The sequence below is a fragment of the Erinaceus europaeus genome, chromosome 18, assembly GCF_950295315.1.
Source record: "Erinaceus europaeus chromosome 18, mEriEur2.1, whole genome shotgun sequence".
Lineage (NCBI taxonomy): Eukaryota > Metazoa > Chordata > Mammalia > Eulipotyphla > Erinaceidae > Erinaceus > Erinaceus europaeus.
In genome coordinates, this window is record NC_080179.1 from 6,438,663 (window position 1) to 6,459,288 (window position 20,626).

The 20,626-nt window shown below is 37.8% G+C and overlaps 1 protein-coding gene across 4 annotated transcripts in view; it reads left to right on the top strand.

Annotated features, from left to right (window-relative positions):
- CALCRL (calcitonin receptor like receptor) overlaps positions 1-20,626 on the top strand; it is an 88,089-nt gene that overhangs the window by 31,094 nt on the left and 36,369 nt on the right. For 3 of the 4 annotated variants that reach the window (XR_009545913.1, XM_060177606.1, XM_060177607.1), the window contains exons 2-4: positions 17,794-17,884; positions 18,043-18,149; positions 19,426-19,506. Coding sequence is in view for 3 of the 4 variants with exons in the window: in XM_060177606.1 (XP_060033589.1) it covers positions 19,456-19,506 (51 nt within the window). In the remaining variant the exon portion in view is untranslated. The remainder of the gene's footprint in view (positions 1-17,793; positions 17,885-18,042; positions 18,150-19,425; positions 19,507-20,626) is intronic. The other variant, XM_007529548.3, reaches the window with a different exon arrangement.

Here is a 20,626-nt window from a genome sequence, read left to right on the forward strand (position 1 = left end):
TAGGCCACTACCCTGGCCAGGGGCACAGCTCTGGTTTCAACAGTGGTGTCACATGGTAATACATCAACAGCACTAAAGGCAGCTCAAGTTCTGTAGCGTCTCTTCCTATCATTCTTTTCCTCTGTCTCTCTGTCTGAATGACAACATCGAGTGGGAATGATCAAGTTACACGTGCATGAGCTGCTGACTCAGAAAATAAAACAAAAAAGCAAACATGTCCTTTTACCTTTTAGTGTGAACATTACCAGAAGACAAAGGGTATTCATTAATAATAATAGTGGTTGAGAAAAACAACCAATGAAACTAGTTTTGATATGTCTGGAATTATAGTTATTTGTCAGATGACAAATGTTTTAAGGAAATGTCTGATGCTTGGAATTTGAAATCATTTATACTATTCAGAGTACCCTCTAGAGACTGTAAGGCTTGATTCAGATCTTACATTTCAGTCTTCCATCCTCCCCCTCCTCCTCCTGCAAATATACAAGAATAATGTATGAGTCAGAGTCTGACTTTAGTTGAAACAATTCAGATACTAGTGCATGGTTTAATATGTAGATGAGGTCATTTTTTAAATATCTTTTTAATCTTTTATTTGGGGGTTACTGGTTTACAGTACAGTTGTTGACATATGGGTACTATTTTTTACCTTCTCATGACAGGTGTCTGCAAAACAGTCAACCCCAAGTTAGGCCCCTTTCTACTTTCACTAAGACTGCACACCTCCTCTGCCTCCTCTCTTCCTCTCCTTCCCCAGATAAGAAAATGCTAGAGGGAGTCGGGCTGTAGCGCAGAGGGTTAAGCGCAGGTGGCGCAAAGCACAAGGACCGGCATAAGGATCCCGGTTCGAACCCCGGCTCCCCACCTGCAGGGGAGTTGCTTCACAAGCGGTGAAGCAGGTCTACAGGTGTCTATCTTTCTCTCCTCCTCTCTGTCTTCCCCTCCTCTCTCCATTTCTCTCTGTCCTATCCAACAACGACAACAACAATAATAACTATAACAATAAAACAACAAGGGCAACGAAAGGGAATGAATAAATAAATAAAATAAATATTAAAAAAATTTTTAAAAAAAGCTAGAATGTTCTGGAAACGAGCAGACGCTTAGAAGACTACTATCAAACGTTAAAACTCAGTTATAAAATTGGAAGGATCTAGGGCAGTTCTTCAACAAGGTACAGCATTTGACATCACTCTAGTCACACCTCTGTTCCATCTGTCTGTTACCTCTCCTCATCTCCATCTGTCCCCGCCTTACTTGATAAGTGCTGATTCTCTCTTTCCATGCAGTACTTTGTTCATCGCACCACTTTCCTTTGTCTACTTATAAGTTTTCCTGCCTTCGTCTGTCATAATTCTTCATGGCGTTCAATGCCCCCAATTCTAGACCCTTATGGGATAGCTCTGATTTGACATCTTGTCTCTTTTTTTAGATATTGTCTCCATTTTATATCTAATGTTAAATGCTTAGTTTCGCTGTGAAATACAATATCTCAGCCTATCCTTTAACAATAGATCTTATCTTGAGTCAACTGCTACATTTGAGTTAATGAGTTTGGATTCCCCATGGACTCCAGTTGTGGCAGTTAGTTGGGCCAACTCTCCGGACTGACTGTGAGGACTTGTGAATGAGAGTCAGTTTTCTAGTATTTACAGTAGGGTTTTCTATTCAGAAATTACGTGATTTAAACTCCCTCACCTTCAGGGTTCTACACATATAAACTTTCTTCACATCAAGATAGTTTTTCCCTCCTCAATTTTTCAAGTGACTTTCTCAGGTGACTTTCTTTTCCTAAGGCCTTTGCCTCTGCAACTTTCTCTCTCTAGCTCTTGCTCATTAAAAACTGAATAACTAAAATTTTTTTAAAAGATTACAAAATCTTTTTTGAAAATGTTGCTTTTCAGTTTATATTTAAGGCCATTAACATCTTCAAATCCAGTCAATACATTCCACTTATGACTTCCATGAAGTCCAAATATTTACTAATACATTTCTTTTGTTTAAAGTTATTTGAGTCCTGTGCTTTTAAAGGAAAATACTTATTTTTTTCTGACAGATGCGTAGATCCTAATATGATCTCCTTTATTGGTCCAGAGGAGAAAAAAAAAAAATCCAACACTCTACTAAAGTTATTTCCCGCGCTTGAAAAGTTGATCCAATTTTAGAGGGGTAAAAGAGAAAGGAAGATAGAGATTTCAATGTTGTAAACATTTTCCCAGGGATTTCAGGCCTATTATCCATCATTAGTCAGTAAACAGAGTCAATTAAGGCATTCACATGTAAAACATATCTAGACAAAGAGTTCACAGTGATGCTTAGAGTCTTGAGAAGAAGTGGGGAGGGTGAACTGGGAATAAGGGGACTTTAGACGTTTAACCAAGAGTAATTCCAAACGTTGTATGTGCTTTGAATTAATTGATTTGCACTTACTCTAATATAAAGTTGTCATTTTTTTTGTAATTACAAGTAATTTTATTGCCACTAAATGTTTCCTTTTAATTGTGTTCTAACTACTTACAACAGGGAGGTGAAAAAAAAAACTGTATTTAAAAGTTGCATTGATAAATTTGATTTTATTCTGTCCCTAGAGCATACTAATGTAGTTCTTGCACTCTGCTATACAGATAGTTCTTTTACTAAAAAATTTTTGGTAGCTTTTCTCACATGGGAGGATTTGTAAGCTACCAATGTGGGTCATAAAGAACAAAGGGAAAGGCAGCTGCAGGATGGACTTTAAATTTTATGAAGCAGAGAACAAAAAGAGGGAAAGAAAGAGACAAAGGATTGCTCGGCTCTGGCTTATCATAAATTGAATAAATAATACATGTTAATTTAATTGATTGTTTTAATCATTTTGCATTGTGTATAATTATGCTTTGTTTAATTGATGAATTTTATGCCACTGGGGCCTCATGTCTATGCAGTTTCACTATTCCTGCAGTGATTTTTTTTTCATTAATTTTATTTCAGATACACAAGGGGTGGGATGGGGGGGAGACTGGAGAGAGTTGGAGAGACAGTGACAGCAGGAGAGCTTGTCCTGGTGCTGTGACACTGCCATGTGGTGCCAGGGCTCAAACGCAGGCTGCAAGACACACCAAATGAACTATCTTCCAGTCCTATGGTTTAATTAGTTTGGACTACAAGAAAAAGCTCTACTAATAAGTAACTACTGCAAACTTGTTTTTTTTTTTCCTTAGATGATTTATTTATTTATTTATTCATTTATTTACTTTTATTAGTGATTTAATAATGATTGACAAAACAGATGGATAAGAGGGGTTCAACTCCATACAATTTATCCCACCACCTCCCTTGTAAGCTTCCTAATTGGATTGCAGAAGGTGGAAGGTCTGGCCTCTGTAATTGCTTCTCTGCTGGACATGGCCATTGACAGATCAAGCCATACCCCCCAGCTTGTTTCTTTCTCTAGTGGATCTGGAGAGGTGAAATTTCAGGACACACTGGTGAGGTTGTCTGCCCAGGGAAGTCAGGTTGGCATCATGGTGGCATCTGCAACTTGGTGGCTGAAAAGCATCAAGGTATAAAGCAAAACAAATTGTTTAATAATCAGGAACCTAAAGATATGAATATAGCAGATGAAAATTGGGGTCTTTGTTTTGGGAGAAGCTAGGAAGTCTAGTTTAGGCATATTCCAAGGTGGCCATGACTTTTAAGTTTTGCCTGAGCCCAATAGCTGACATGCAGGTGGATTAAAAGTATTGTCTGGGAAGATAGTGTCAGAGTTGAGAATAGGACTAGAGAGTTGGATCAGGGCAGAAAGTAGCTCCTAAATACGGGAAGAGCATCTAAGCACCATGAAGTGCAAGCCCCATCCGTCTGACCTAGGGCCCATGTCTATTCATACTGAGCAGGGGAGCCTGTGTCTTAGACCATTTTTATCTTCAACTAACTATTTTTTGTGATTTATCGGTAAATTTTCTGATGCTTTCAGTTTCACTAGTTTTCTTCATCCAGGAATTAAAGTCAATTTTTAAATCAATTAAAAATTCTCACAAATGCAGAACTGTTGTTAGGGTATGTCTATGGAAATGCAGAAAATGTATCACCTTCATAGTTGTTTGGTCCTTGAATCAAAAGAAAAAAGAGACATGGTCTGATACACACACACACACACACACACACACACACACACACACCTAACAAAGCAAGTGTCTGCAGTAATATGTGTACGTGTAGAGCAGAGGAGGTGTTTCTGTTTGTTTGTTTGTTTTTTGTCTTCACTACTCATAACAGGGCAGTGCACTATTCAGGTGAGTTATTTTGTTGATCCAGAGGAGCAAAGTAGTTTTGATTTGGCAGAAGACAGCTCGATGCAATGTTCCTGTTACCTGCCAGGCTCTCACACATGCACTGTTTCATCACATGCCAATGACATTTTTATTCAGACAGAGAGAGTGATGGAAACACCACAGCATCAGTCTCCCTAGTGCCATGGCACCTCTTGTGTTGCCGGGACTCAGAACCTGAATCAAATTCATGGCAAGGAATATATATATATATATATATAAAATCTTACCTGGGGAGCTGTTTCTCCAGACCTCTCTTGAATGTTCTAAACTCACTGCCTCACAGATCTCTCCTTTAAAGAAAACTGACAGAAATGTCATCATTTGAGCTCTACGTGAAATTTTATTCGAAAGCTCATGTCTTGTCCTTAGAACCGAATAAAGCAAACTAGGCATCCCCTTTGTCTTGCAGAGCTAGAACCCTTCAAGTGTATTCCCACCACCCAAATAAATAGTTTTACTCACATTTTTACTCATATTTGTAGGTGTATTTATATTTTGTGATCAGTGGTAGGAGATGGTTGGGTTATTCTACCTAACTCCCGCAATATTCTTTCATTATTATTTATTTATGTATTTATGTTGAAGGTGTTAATACTTTACAGTGCAGTCACTTATACATGGTTATTATTTCATTAGGCACCAAGTCCCATAATGGTCTTATCTTTTTAAAAGTTTTTTTCCTTTTTTTTTTAAGTTTTTTTAATTATCTTTATTTATTTATTGGATAGAGACAGCCAGAAATCTAGAAGGAAGGGGGAGATAGAGTGGGAAAGACACAGAGAGACACTTGCAGCCCTGCTTCACCACTCGCAAAGCTTTCCCCATGCATATGGGGACTGGGGACTCGAACCCAGGTCCTTGCACACTGTAACGTGTGCTCGCCCGGCCCCACAATAGTCTTAAGATACATAATTCTGCTATTCAGAGAGATACAGAAACCTAGGTAAATGTAGGATGGGTTTCTGTCTTCTTTCTGTCCGTAAGTACAAACACTAATATCCCAAGTCAAAACGGGGGGTGGGGGGGGGTTAATAAAGATTAAAAAATTAAAAAACAAACAAACCAAGTCAAAACCAGTATACTCTTAGTTTTGCATCTTGCTTGCTGGTGTTTTAGTCTTCTTTTTTAAATGAAAGTCTCCTACTGTTTGTTCATTCATTCACTTATTACAAAGGTAGCATGTAGTTCATCTAGATACATTGACTTCTGCCCCAGAAAGTCACAAGGGTTTCCTAACTCTAGAGTCAACCAGTGTTCATCCGGCTGTGTTTATCTGTTTATTATTTTCGTCTTCACTACCTTTTTAGTTTTTTGTTTTAATATTTATTTACTTACTCCCTTTTGTTGTCTTTGTTGTTATACTGTTGTAGTTATTATCGTTGTTGTTGGTGGTGGTTAGGACAGAGAGAAATGGAGAGAGGAGGGAAAGACAGAGAGGGGGAGAGAAAGACAGACACCTGCAGACCTGCTTCACCGCCTGTGAAGCGACTCCCCTGCAGGTGGGGAGCTGGGGGCTAGAACCTGGATCCTTATGCCGGTCTTTGTGCTTTGTGTCACCTGCGCTTAACCCATGCGCTACCGCCCAACTCCCGACCTTTTTAGTTTTTTTAAGCTTCATTATTATCGCTGCTAAGACTTTAAAAAAAATTTTTTTATTATCTTTACTTATTGGATAGAGACAGACAGAAATTGAGAAGGAAGGGGGAGCTGGAGAGGAAGAGAGATAGATACCTGCAGCCCTGACTCACCTCTTGGAACGCTTTCCCTTGCAGGTGTTGACCTGAGGCTTGAGCCTGGGTCCTTGCGCATTGTCATGTGCACTCAACCAGGTGTGCCCCACGGCTAAAACTTTTGGGGAGGAAATGGTCCTTAATAGAAAGAGAGCCATGTATAATAACAGCACGATCCAAACTACAATCTGAGAAACATCCTCCAACAAAGTATAGGATTAATTTAAAATGATGCTAAACCACCTATGTTATGTTATGCTTTTCCCTATTCTATAAAGGAAAACAAAAGATGAATTTCTTAATACTAGGGAAACATGCTTTTGTATAATTAACTCACTTTCATTTTTTTAAGTTGATTTTTTAACTAAAAATATTTACTTTCTGTAGTGATGTTTTTTTTTTTCTTCTGGAAAATCATTAGTACTTTAATGGACTGATTTTCCATTCCGAAAAGTTGACTTTTCGAGATCCAGAAAGTTGACTTTTGGGGGGAAGATACTGTTTGTTTGTTTTTTTTTCCATTGGAATGTACTGTCTTAGTCAATGAAATGGGCAGCCAGATTAGCACAAGGTTTGACTGTTGTTACAAACTATTACACTATGTCAAGCGTGACAGGGCATTTTTTTTTAACACATCCTGGTCCAGTTAAGGCTGAGATTCAGAAAAAAAAAAAATGCTTGGCACGACAATTTAGCAGGAAAGAAAGCTATTTTAAAAGTCTTTTGGGAACATGTTTGTGAAACAGGAAAAAACATACAATTGAGCAGATAATAGCACTCTGCAAAGGTTAGGCACGCTGGAATGGATTTGCCGTCATTTTTCACAGAGAACGTGTTTTTCTAAAGAAGCAGTTCTCACTTCAGCAAAGCTTAATTCAGCAAGGGGCTTCTTCCTGCACAGCCTCTTTTGCACTGGAAAATCTATTTTTAAAATGACAATCCAGAATTAGTCATAAGAATAAATAATTAAAGATAAGATGAACTTGGTATATGCATGGTATGAATACATGGTTAATAAATCCCCATGTATTCAAGTCACAGGTCCATATGTTCCACTCATTAATTCCCCCAAAGAATCTGTTGCAAACCTGCAACAGGTTTTACTCAGGAAAACCTTTCTCATTCTGTGTTCATGCCTTTTCTATTTCTGGTTCCTTATTGCCTCCAAAGAGCTACCTTGCCATTTATCAACATACATTCTGACTTACTTTGAATCCTGTAGACAGTGTTTTGAAATGTGTTTTAACACAGCTTAGGTGCAGAGCTCTTAGAAAACACTATTTACTCTCCTCCTATGGAAGAGGATCATTCTGGGAAATGTGTCACCCCCGAATAATTATTATATGATGATGGGTGTGAATTTCCTGTTTCAAGGCCCTCCCACACTAGTTTCCAAAACTATACAGACACTCCCAGATACTCTCTAAAATGTTTGATCTGTATTCAGACGTGTTCCTATTTCTCCTTTTCTTCTGGTGTATATTCTGTATCTGTTCCTAGAACCCACCCAAGTGCTTCTGTTAGAATTTGGGGAATTTGTCGACATTTCTTATGCTAAGTTCACATGTCCTTATAGATTAAACGTTCTTTTAAAAAATCTATTTTATTTGTACTCTCCATTTCCATGATATTATTTATTCTGAGTTTCAGCCTTCACGAGTATTCTTTTTGCTTCCCTTACAGAGCTGTCACTGCTGTTCTGTCCTGTGATAACCTTTCGGCCTCTATAGTTGAGTTCAAACTGCTTTCTACAAAGAGAAGCATGATATAGTGACCCTGCAATGTTTATTTCCCCTGCAGTTACTCTTCCTTCCTTTCTTTTACAAAAGAGCTAGAAAATATTTGGTATGTGTGTTATTCCTTCTCATGATACTACCCATGGTAGGCATCATTGTTGCCTTAGTGACTTACCACATTTAGACTCAACTGCAACAGAGCCACAAAATTATAGAACTCCAATCAGCTGCAACCAGAAAATCAAAGTGTACATTCCAGATGAAAATTCTAGATTAAAATCTAAGGAGCATTGAATCAAAATTCTTTTATTTTGTTCATTATTGTACATAGAGAGAGAAGCTGAGAGGGAGGAGGAAATAGAGGGGGAGAGAGGCGGAGAAGCACCAGCTTCATTTTTGCTGGCCACAGTTTCTTGCTCTTTAAGATGACTGCAAGCTTTTTTCTACCTTCTAGTTTAAATATCTACAGAAAGTTTTGTCGGTGAGCTGATTATTGTTTCATCCTCAAATAATAGTTCAGTCCCAGTCAATAAATTCAGAAACTCTTTTCCTACAAAAGACATCTGGTGAACAGTTTTTCCCACTAAATTAGAAATAGATTTAGCATGATATGCCCTAGAATAATATATAACTTGTTTGTAGCAAAAATATTTAAAATCTAAGGTAAATAAGTCAACTATAAACACATATATTTATCAGCTAAAGTGACTAATCTAAGAATAGGTATGTAAGCTGTGCATTAGAATGAGAAATTGAATCTTCATACTCCACACCTTGCAATCTCTCCACTATACCAATGCTTATCTAAATATTCATCAGAAATGCTTTCTTTGCAAGGGACTAAACTCCAAATCTGTTTAAGGCATACAAAGGCAACCACAATGACCGCCAGATTCATACTGATTTTCTATGTAGTTAAGATTCAAGTACTCTAATAATGTCATGGAGTTCTCTACCATTCCATAGTTCTAGATCATTATCTCAGTTTGGCTTTATTCATTTACTTATTTTTCTCCTCTCTGGGTTTGATCACTCCAAGCCAATATCTTCAGACAGAGAAAGGCTGACAATGATAGAGAGATCCAGTGAGAGAGAAAGGCCACTACAGCACGTAAGCTTGCCCTGGTGTGACAAAAGCCTGGCATCTGCAAAGCACGCACGCGATATATCAAGTAGGCTATTTCCCCAGCCCCTGGCTTTATTCCTTAAAAAGAGATTTCACTGTATGGCTGAAAATCTGCATGAAGATAACCCAATAACTCCTACCTTCTTCTTTTGTGATTCAAGCAGAAAGAGAAAAAACTCTATCATAATAGGATTAATGGACGTTTCCCCTGGAGGATTCTACTTTAGACCTGTTAACATAGCCTAAAATAGAGAATTGTGTTAATGTGACTTGGTTTCATTCTTTCCCTATCTCCGTGACCTTTACGACATCCTCACATAAACCAGAAAGAATATGCTCTCAATTCTAAAGAGAAATTCAGGGAATAAATGCACTGCATCAGCAGTAACTTATATCCGAGTTCGTGTGATTCTTAAATGTTGAATTGTCCTAGCTAGTGTTGTATAACTACTTTAGAAAGACTGACAGCTTCAGCAAACAAAAATACCATAGCTTTGATGTTGTACTACTACTTAATTTAAAATTCCAGCAGAATTACATATTTTATGATCTTTATCTGCAGTGGCAGAAGACGTGTTTTGACACATAATTTGATCCCTGACTTTGTGGAAAGGAAATGGGTATAAAGCTTAGTCCAAAGAACTTGAAGAGCTGTATCAATGCCCTGTGTACAAGCAATTCTTTCCATGTTATATCTCTAGAAGGAAAAGTGTTTCATCAACTACAAAGCATTTTTTTCAAGATCCCTCCCAGTTTTCACTAATTTGGCTAAGATTTGGCCATGTGCCGCTTTCAAATAAAAAGAAGGTGAACAAAATCACCGGAAAATGGTTAATTATGCCCACAATAGGAAAATTATTCCCATGAGTAAGTACTTTAGAGTGTAAAGTGAAGTCCCAAATTTAATCACAGTATTATCTCTCTCTAATAGCTATCCAACTATTCAACCTGGAATGTTCATTAGATAAGCATGTAGCCATAAAGTCAATATTTTCATTACAATACAGTTTTAGATAGAATCGTAAAGGCAAATATATTTGCTTTCAAATTAAATTCAAATATGAGGGAGTTTGTAACTTTTTTTGGGTTAAAATGTTTCATTCTTTAAGATATGATCACTTGATAACAACAGCACAGAAAAGCAATTTGCTAGTAGTTGACATAATTCAGTATTAGGAAATAAGCAGTTACATAAATTAGACTGACTGACCTCTTTGGGAATATTCATGTTACTCATTTATTTGACATTCTAATAACTAAATCAAATTCTAATGTGATATAACAATGTTAACAGCTAACATTTATTCAATTCTAAAGCTTCATGTGCATTACACTATTCTATTAGCTTTCTGGTTTAAGAACTATTTTGCAAATAAGTAAACATTCACACAGATTTGCTTATTATGCAACTATAAGGCTGAATTGGGTTTTAAAAATAGGTTTTGCTGTGTGTTTGTTTTGTCAGAGAGAGAGAGAGAGAGAGAGAAGGAAAAGAGAGCTACCAGAGCACTGCTCTGTCATTTATAATATTCTATTTCTTTTTGCCTTTGTTGCTTCTTTGTTTTCTGTGAAATGTCAGGATTGAAATCACATCCTCGGGCATGCAAACAAGGCGTAAGCTTTGAGCAGTCTCACTTGCACTTGTAGAGTTTTCAAATCAGGAAGGTGGACATATTTGTAACAAGTAAAACTACAGCTTGCTGCTAGTAACTGGTAGCACACATCACTGTTGAACAGTAACTGGGTTTTATCTTATTTCACTAGGTCTCTGAATAAAAGGAAATAGTAACACTAATACTTGGGACAATATTTACAATTTATGTTTGTTGGTTGGTTGGTTGGTTTTCTTTTAACCAGAGCATTGCTCAGCTCTGGCTGATGATGGTGCTGGGAATTGAACTGGGACTTTGGAGCCTCAGGCATAAGAGTATGTTTGCATAACCATTATACTATCTCCCTTGCCCCAGTTTATGTTTCTTTAATATTTAGAATTTAGCAGCTATTATTATAACTAAAGTAGCTGTCTCTTCTAATCTAGTGGTGATAACTTCTTAGCTTGGCATAGATGGACAGACAGACTCCATTCTGAGATGCCAGGCAAAAAAACTTGTGAGGAAGTATGCTTGTTTTCTTAATTTAGATTTTATGTAATAGAGAACCCTTAAATTCTCTAGCTTTATATTCTGGTTTATAAGTAGTTGTATAGATATTGTCTCAATGTTGCGTGATTCCAAGTATATGTCTTCAAACAATATGCAATAGAAAATGGAGCACTGTAGCAAAGGTTCAAATATAGTACTCATATTCTACTTGAGTAAACCAACTAAGAGTGGGCTGAAACGTTTGTCTCAAAAATCACACATCAATCTAGAAGCAACTGGAAAGAAATTTTGCTGGTTAAGGCACAATAGTGAATGATGACAATATTGTATTTTATAGTTAAATAACTGGCCAGTCATTTGGAGTTAGAGAAAATTTTCAGTTAGGTTTGATGTGAAGGTGTGATTTTGATCAGATAAGCCTTTTCTGTTGTTGCTTTGTGTTGTACAGATGTAGTAGCTTGAAACAACACATATTGATTATCTCATAGTTCTATAGGTAGAAGTCTTGCAGGCTTGGCAAATCTCTCTACTGCAAGTCTCGCGAGGTCCGAGTCTACATGTCGGCAGAGCTGTGCTCTCTTCTGCAGGATCTGGGAGAGATTTCACTTCTAGACTCATTTAGTTTGTTGGCAGAATTCAATTCCTTGAGGCCGTAGAGCTGAGATTCCCATTCACTTGTTTCTTCTCTGTTTGAAGACTTTCATCGAGATACCTCTTTCTGGTTCTTGTTCCTAGGCTAGTTAGTCATGGTGCATATATACTGCTTATATTCCAGAGGTCTGCTTTTTCCTTCTCTGACGTTTCAACGTTCCTATTCTACTTTGAATGATTCATGGGATTAATTTAAGTCTACTCAAATAATTCAAGAAAATCTAAGGTTATTTTCCTTTTTTTGTGGTCCATAACTTTAAAATTACAGAATCTGGGGATTAAGGTTTTGAAGTTTTTAGTATTTAATTTTTAACAAAATTTATGTGCCTATACTATGGGTTCTCAACAATGCTGTATATTAGAATCACCTCAGAGAAGTGCAAACATGTTTATTCCTAGACCCCAATCAAGATTAGCTGAATATTAATTTCTTGAAATTTAACCCAGACTTCATTTGTTTAAAGCCTAAGAAAATACTCTTAAGAAGGTTCAAAAGCACTGCCAAAGTAGCAGCTTGTATCTTCACATTATAAATAATATATTCAAAAATATATATTCAAAATATATTCAAAAATCTATTCACATATTTGTAAAGTCTTCTTATGTCTCCACCTTACCAGGATTTGTGGCTCACAGAGGTGGATAACATGCTTGTCCTAAGAAACTAACTATATTATTTCATGGTTTTAAATTATGCTTTATTAGTGTCTTAATAATGGTTTGCAAGATTATAACTATACTGGTGTATAATTTAATACTGCCCCCACAAAGAAAAATTCTAGGCTAACACTCCCTCCCAGATTATCTCCATAGGTCTCACATAGTCTTAGAGACAGTTTGACTAGTCTTTATTTTTGCAAGTTTTATTATGTGTTTTAAGTGGAATAATTTGAATAATTTTCTCTGAATTCTTATATTTTACTTGTGCCTAGGAACATGGTGGGATATTTCACTTGATTTATACATGGTAGTCATTTTAAAAATAGTTTGGCCAGATAACTATAACTCTATCCAATTTTCAGCACGGCTCAATGAGGATGATGTATTTATACTGTGCTCAGAATTTAGCAGGTCAAGAATTTCCTTGAGTGACTCCTGAAAATACAGATTCTTCTTTAAAAGATTCTAACTCAGGGAGTCTATACTGGCACATGTAATGGAACTTTACATTAGAAAAATCTAATATTTTGGCCAGAGGGTAGATAACATAGTGGCTATGCAAACAGACTCTCATGCGTGAGGCTCCAAAGTGCAAGGACCCGCATAAGGATCCTGGTTCAACCCCCTGCAACACCATAAGCCAGATCTGAACAGTGCTCTGGTAAAAGCAAACAAACAAACAAAATACAGTATTTTATTCACTCTGCTGTCACTCAGACTACTTAAATTTTTATTTATAAAAAGGAAACACTGACAAAAACCATAGGATAAGAGGGGGTACAACTCCACACAGTCCTACCACCAGAACTCCGTATCCCATCCTTTCCCTGATAGCTTCCCTATTCTTTATCCCTCTGGGAGCATGGGCCCAGGATCATTATGGGATGCAGAAGGTGGAAGGTCTGGCTTCTGTAATTGCTTCACCGCTGAACATGGGTGTTGTCAGGTCGATCCATACTCCCAGCTTGTCTCTTTCTTTCCCTACTTAGGCAGGACTCTGGGGAAGCGGGGCTCCAGGACACATTGGTGGGGTCGTCTGCCCAGGGAGGACCTGTTGGCATTGTGGTAGCATCTGGAACCTGGTGGCTGAAAGAAGAGTTAACATATAAAGCCAGACAAATTGTTAACTAATCATGAACCTAATGGGTTTAGGGAGTTGGGCGGTAGTGCAGTGGTTAAACGCACATGGCACCAAGTGCAAGGACCCGCATAAGGATCCTGGTTCCACCCCCTGGCTCCCCACCTGCAGGGAAGTCACCTCACAGGCAGTGAAGCAGGTCTGCAGGTGTCAAAAAAAAGGTTTGGGTGTCTCCGTTTTGTAGGTAGTTGGTAGGCCTATTCCAAAGGGTCCATGACTATACTAGTGGTTTTTTTTTTTTTTTTTACTTTTTATTTATAAAAAGGAAACATTGACTAAACCATAGGATAAGAGTGGTACAACTTCACACAGTTCCTACCACCAGAACTCCGTATCCCATCCCCTCCCCTGATAGCTTTCCTAGTTTTTATCCCTCTGGGAGTATGGACCCAAGGTCATTGTGGGATGCAAAAGGTGGAAGGTCTGGCTTCTGTAATTGCTTCCCTGCTGAACATGGGCGTTGACAGGTGGATCCATACTCCCAGCCTGTCTCTCTCTTTCCCTAGTGGGGCAGGGCTCTGGGGAAGCAGAGCTCCGGGACACATTGGTGGGGTCGACTGTCCAGGGGAGTCTGGTCGGCATCATGCTAGCATCTGAAACCTGGTGGCTGAAAAGAGAGTTAACATACAAAGCCAAACAAATTGTTGACCAATCATGGACCTAAAGGCTGGAGTAGTGCAGATGAAGAGTTGGGGGGGTCCTCCATTTTGTAGATAGCTAGTAGGCATATTTTAGATATATTCAGAAGGGCCTGTGGCTATACTAGTTTTTTTTTCTTTGTTTTGTTTTGTTTTGCCTAAGCCTGAAATATGATATGCAGGTGGATCCTAATTATTGTCTGGGGAGGTGATACCATGACTGGCAGAAGGACTAGAAATTGGTCAGGGAAGAGAGTAGCTCCCAAATATGGGAAAGGTGGTATAAATATTGTTGACTGTAAACCCCATCGATTTGATGTGATCTGGGGCCCATATTCAGCTTAGGAGCCTGTGTGACCTCTGCATCCCTGTAGATCTGAGCTCACATTCTGTGGTCATGAGTAGGAACATTCCAAGCTGCCCCAATATCGACCCATCTTCCTCAGGTGTAGCATAGAGTATGTTGTCCAGCCTCCCTTTGGAGAATGGAACATTCTCTACAGTTGTTGATCCAAGTTGAGGGCAAGGTCCTAAGCGGGCCCACAAAGGGGTCTATTGTGTTGTTCCTGATAAGAGTGACCAATAACAATGGAGAGAGGGATTTATTTGAGGTCTAGGCCCATCATGTCTGTTTGGGAATCTCAGGACTCCCTGAATAGGGCCCCAGCTGATGGGGTGGCCTGACAGTGACTAAAGAGTCATTGTTAAAGTATGCCAGTCTCTTGCCCTTATTCAGCTTTTGCAGTCCTTGCTTTGATGAGGTTAGCTTTGGAGTGAGTGAGAGAACTGTAATAGGAAGCAGGTGAGAAGTGTATCTATGTCTAAGTAGACACTATTTCATTATGAACATACTCAATCACTACAGACTATTGTGTATTTTTGCTTTTAAGCATATATTTTGCCCTAACATATGGATTCATGTGAACATATGCTCTATCTTTCAGGACCTGGTCTATATCTAGGTTTTGGGATTTTGTTAGGAAGTGAACTGCCTGGAATGGAATTAGAGAATACCATGAAAGGATAGGTCTCATCTGAGTAATGAGGGTGAAGGGTTGACATTCCATGCCTTACGTCACTGGACACAGTCTGAAGTGAAGCATGCTGAGGTGGCATTCATTGCATTGATTAGGTTGGGATCAATGGATGCAATATCATTTGGTATGACTTGAGAGAAGCATGCAGGAAAGTGAGCCCCACCCCAGACGTCTCAGGACTGGGGGAAATATAGGGTCTATAGAGGAAGCTGGAGGTTCCTGCTGTCTTAGGGTTTAAGAAGACAATAGATAGTTATTGCTGTAATCACATTATTTGGCAATTGGGTTTACTTTGAAATATCCCTTTGTTAGGATTTGCTGTATCATACATACCATCACCATAATTTATGTCCTTTGACATTATTTGTATATAGCTTTGTCACCAGTTGCTTCTGTTTTCCCTGTTCTAGCTTTGAAGAGAGTCAGCATATCAAAGATTCAGCCTATGTATTAAAAAGACTCAGTCTGTGAATTAACAAGTTTGAGACGTTCAATCAATTTTCCCCTCTCATATTAATAAAACAGTGATTTATATGACTAAAAATTGATAGGAGAGTACATAAACACCATTCCCACCACCAGAAGACTGTGTCCCATCCCATTCTCCCATCCTCTCCCCCTTCCCCTGCCCAGTGAAGCTGAACATTCACCCTCACCCTCAACCCAGGGCTTTTACTTTGGTGCCCTACTCCAAATTCATTCGAATCCTGCTTTGAGTTTCCCTTTCTGTTCTTTTTTCTCAACTTCTGTTTATGAGTGGGATCATCCCATACTCATCTTTATCTTTCTGTCTTAGCTCAATTAACATAATTCATTCTAGCTCTGTCCAAGATGGGTAAGAGAAGGTGGGTTCATAGTTCTTAATAGCTGCGTAGTATTATATATACCACAGCTTTCTCAGCCACTCATGTGTTGTTGGGCACATAGATTGCTTCCAGGTTTTAACAATTATAAATTATGCTATTATGCACATAAGCATACACATATTTTTTTGGTTGGGTGTTATTATGGAGTCCCTGGGAGTATATTCCTAGGAGAGGAATTACTGGGTCATATGGAAGGTCCATGTCTAGCCTTGTGAGAGTTCTCCAGACTGCTCTCCACAGAGGTTGGACCAATTTATATTCCCACCAGCAGTGCAAAAGGGTTCCTCTGTCCCCACAGCCTCTCCAACATTTTGCTGCTGTCCTTTGTGATGTATGCCATTCTCACAGGGGTGAGGTGGTATCTCAATGTTGTCTTTATTTTCATTTCTTTAACAAGCAGTGACCTGGAGCAATTTTTCATATGTTTGTTAGCCTTTTGGATCTCCTCTGAAGTAAATGTTCTGTTCATATCCTCTGCCCATTTTTGGATGGGGTCATTTGCTTTTTTTGTTGCTAAGTTTACTGAGCTCTTTGTATATTTTGGTGATTAGTCTCTTGTCTGATGTCTGGCATGTGAACATCTTCTCCCATTCTGTGAGGGTCTCTTTGTTTGTGTGACAGTTTCTTTGGCTGTGCAGAAGCTTTTCAATTTGATGTCGTCCTATTGATTTGTTTCTGCTTTAGTCTTCCGTTGCTTGCAAGTTGCCATCTTGGCTCCGACTGCCCACATTAGCGTGTGTGTGTGTGTGTGTGTGTGTGTGTGTGTGTGTGTGTGTGCCTGAAATTTGATATGCAGGTTATTGACTGGGGAGATGATGCCATGGCTGGAAAAAGAACCAGAAATCTGGATCAGAGAAGAGAGTAGCTCCCAAATATGGAAAAGGTGTATAAATATTGGTGATTGTAAACCCCATTGATTTGTTCTGATCTGGGGCCCATATATACAGATCCTTTCAAAGTTACTTAATCAAATGTTCAGTTAACTCATAGGTGGAATTTAAGAAGAAAGAACTGTAAGGGAAAACACAAGGTGAAAGTTAGATGGAGTGCAATGTATTGTATGAAAGCAAAGGACTCTGGGAAATGAGAGTAAGGGATAGGCTGCAGGGGCACTGGGACTTTGCTATGTGGGGGGAGGAGACCAATGTTGGGGGAGCAGTGCCTTGCAGATACCTAGACACCTACCTTGGGGAGATGCGAGATTGTACTTATGTGTCACCAACTGTACTGTAACCCACTGTCCCCCTAATAGAGTGGACAAAGTCAACAGCTCATTTGCCAGACATCCTGGGTAAATAAAAATTAATGTTTTTCTTTTTCTTTTTTTTTTTTTTTTTGCTTTCCCTTTTGTTGCCCTTTTTTTTATTGTTGCTGTAGTTGTTGTTGTTATTGATATCATCATTGTTGGACAGGACAGAGAGAAATGGAGAGAGGAGGGGAAGACAGAGAGGGGGAGAGAAAGATAGACACATGCAGACCTGCTTCACCACCTGTGAAGTGACTCCTCTGCAGGTGAGGAGTCGGGGCTCGAACCGGGATCCTTATGCTGGTCCTTGCGCTTTGTGCCACATGTGCTTAACCTGCTGTGCTACTGCCTGACGCCCTAATATGTTTTTCTATGTGGAAACCAGTACATATTTTTAACAAAGTTCAAATGTATAATAAGCAAAAGATATCTTTAAACATAGGGTTATGTTGATAAAAATGTCATTTAATAACAATACTTTCCTCCAAATTTCAATGCACATGATTTTAGTATGTTAAAGTCATATTAGATAATTACATCGATGTTTCAGGTCATGACCCCTGGATTTAAGAAATTCTTCAAGACAATGTCGAATATAATCCAAAAGAAAATGTGATTTGAGTCTGGAGACATTTGTGCATGTAAGTATTAGAAAATCAGATTTTCTTATACTAAATGTAATAAAAACTAAAATGGCACTCATTTATTAAAATTGCTAAATTTTTGATTCATTGTGATCCTTCTGTTATATCACATTTTAATATCTAGTTAATATCTTTCCTGATTTCTTTAATTATAGTTTTCTTAAGATCGACTAATAATAATTTTAAAAAATCCCAGTATACTAATAGACAAGGAAGCATTATTCAGAAGACAATTATAATTAAAAAGAAAAGCTTCTTCTAGGTAAGTGGCTTATTAAGACAAGCAATGGAATAAGCTCTATGTGTCCATTAACTGTGTATTCTCATTGCATGTAGTAATAACAATAAGTAAAACATGTGGTCAAGATTTTTATAATTATAATTCTAACATTTTTCCTGTAGTAAAAAAAATTATGAAAATTTTCCTTAAAAAATTAAAGTTTATAGGTAAATGTCTATTGATAGAATATTTTTGACTCTTGAAATTTTTTGCATATACAGTTAAATGAAAATTATATATTATGATGGTAATATGATACTTCCTATCTCAAAAGGAATCACTGTTGGAATAGTTTGCTTATGGATCTTACAGAGAGTTAGCATTATATGCGTAACCCCAGCAACAGTTTTCTATAAATATTTTAAAGGCATTATTTATTACACAGTGTTATACCTATAGAAATATTTAAACAGAAATACTTTATTTGATATTGTCCATTTCTTGTGCTATTTACTTTAGTAGTGTAAATAACTAGGAATCTTTAATTTCCTAATAAAAATAACTGTTGATTTCCATAGTGAGGAATAATTTCTATTAAATTCTATGAAGTCATAAAGCCATTTTATGAAATATGATTGTTTATTCTTAAGAAAGTGTTTGAAAAAATTTCCACAAAATTATTGAAGTCAGAATAGTAAATAAAAAAAAAAAAGGATGCTTTCTAGTTACTTAAAAATGTACATGTGGTGATGTGAGAGGACATAGAACTATTATACGGAAAACTGAGAAATCTTATACAGGCACAAACTACTGTATTTTACTTTGTGTTATTGTATTTTATTGTTGACTGCAAACAGTTAATTTATCCAATAAAAAAAAGAAGAAAATATCTGTGAAAGTTTTAATATTTGGGACACAACGAAAATGTATTTAAGCTCTTTACAACTTCAAGTCTTACTTATGCCATGTTAGATTACTAATCTAATTATTGTGAAAAGTTATTGTATACGTAAAAATATTTTCTGTTAAAGTTAATCTGTACCAGGGCTGGATGGTGGCGCACCTGGTTGAGCACACATGTTACAATGCTCTAAGACCCAGGTTTGAGTCCCCGGTCCCCACCTGCAGGGAGAAAGCTTCACGAGTGGTGAAGCAGTGCTACAGGTGTCTCTGCTTCTCTTCCTCTGTATCCCCCCCCTCCTTCCCTCTTGATTTCTGGCTCTCTCTATCCAATAAATTAACAAAGATAATAAAATTTTTAAGTTAATCTGTACCTCATTAATGTTGATGATAATTTTTTTCATTTTCTTTTTTCCAGTGTATATTATACTGCATATTGGATTTAATAATGGAAAAGAGATATGTCCTGTATTTTCTGTTTCTCTTACCTTTTTCTAAGGTAAGCTTAAATCTCTGGTTACTATTAATTTTTCAACACATCTATAACAAGATAATAATACATTCAGTTATTTAGTGAATAATTCTCATTATTGTATCTAGTCAACATGGCATAGATGATTTCTTTCAAGACTTTTAGCACATAACGTGCATCACAGATTAGTAATGCATGGGGAGGAGGTAGTCAAAATGAAATAGGCAACTGATACAAATACGCAGGACACTAGATGTATATAATCACCATAAGTGGGAAAAAATGAAATGCCTCATACACTGTAGTTAGAATTTCAATCAGAACATTCAGTTCGAAGTAGAGTTGCTAACACTGCATGTTTCAACCTGCTGATGTTTTCCCTATTCTGTAAATGAGCTGACTAATATTGATTGAAGAACAATTTGAAGCCATGCCCCATGTCCCAAGTTAATTATCTTAGACACTCATTCAAATAGCTATTGCATTCTTTTGATGGTAGATGTTGATAAGTTTGGGGCAGGTGTGTACAATAATTGTATCTCTCTCAAAGACTTCTTTTTTAAAAATATATATATTTTATTTATTTATTTTCCCTTTTGTTGCCCTTGTTTTTTATTGTTGTAGTTGTTGTTGATGATGTCGTTGTTGTTGGATAGGACAGAGAGAGATGGAGAGAGGAGAGGAACACAGAGAGGGGGAAAGAAAGACAGACACCTACAGACCTGCTTCACCGCCTGTGAAGCGATTCTCCTGCAGGTGGGGAGCCGGGGGCTTGAACCAGGAGCCTTCCACTGGTCCTCGCGCTTTGCGCCACATGCTCTTAACCTGCTGCACTACCACTGGACTCCCTTCTCTCAAAAACTTCTATGCATGTGCACTCCAGGGAGGGGGTGGAGATGGAGGGTAGACAAAAGATGACTTCAAAAAAAACTTCTGTATTTTGGAGGGAACATATGTATTCTTAATCTTTAAGTTCCTTTTATTATTATTTCTTTATTGGGGGATTAATGGTTTACAGTCAACAGTAAAATAGCTTGTGCATGTATAATATTTCCACATAACAATACAACCCCCACTATATCCTCCTCTGCCATCATGTTCCAAGACCTGAACCCTCCACCCACCCCAGAGTCTTTGACTTTGGTGC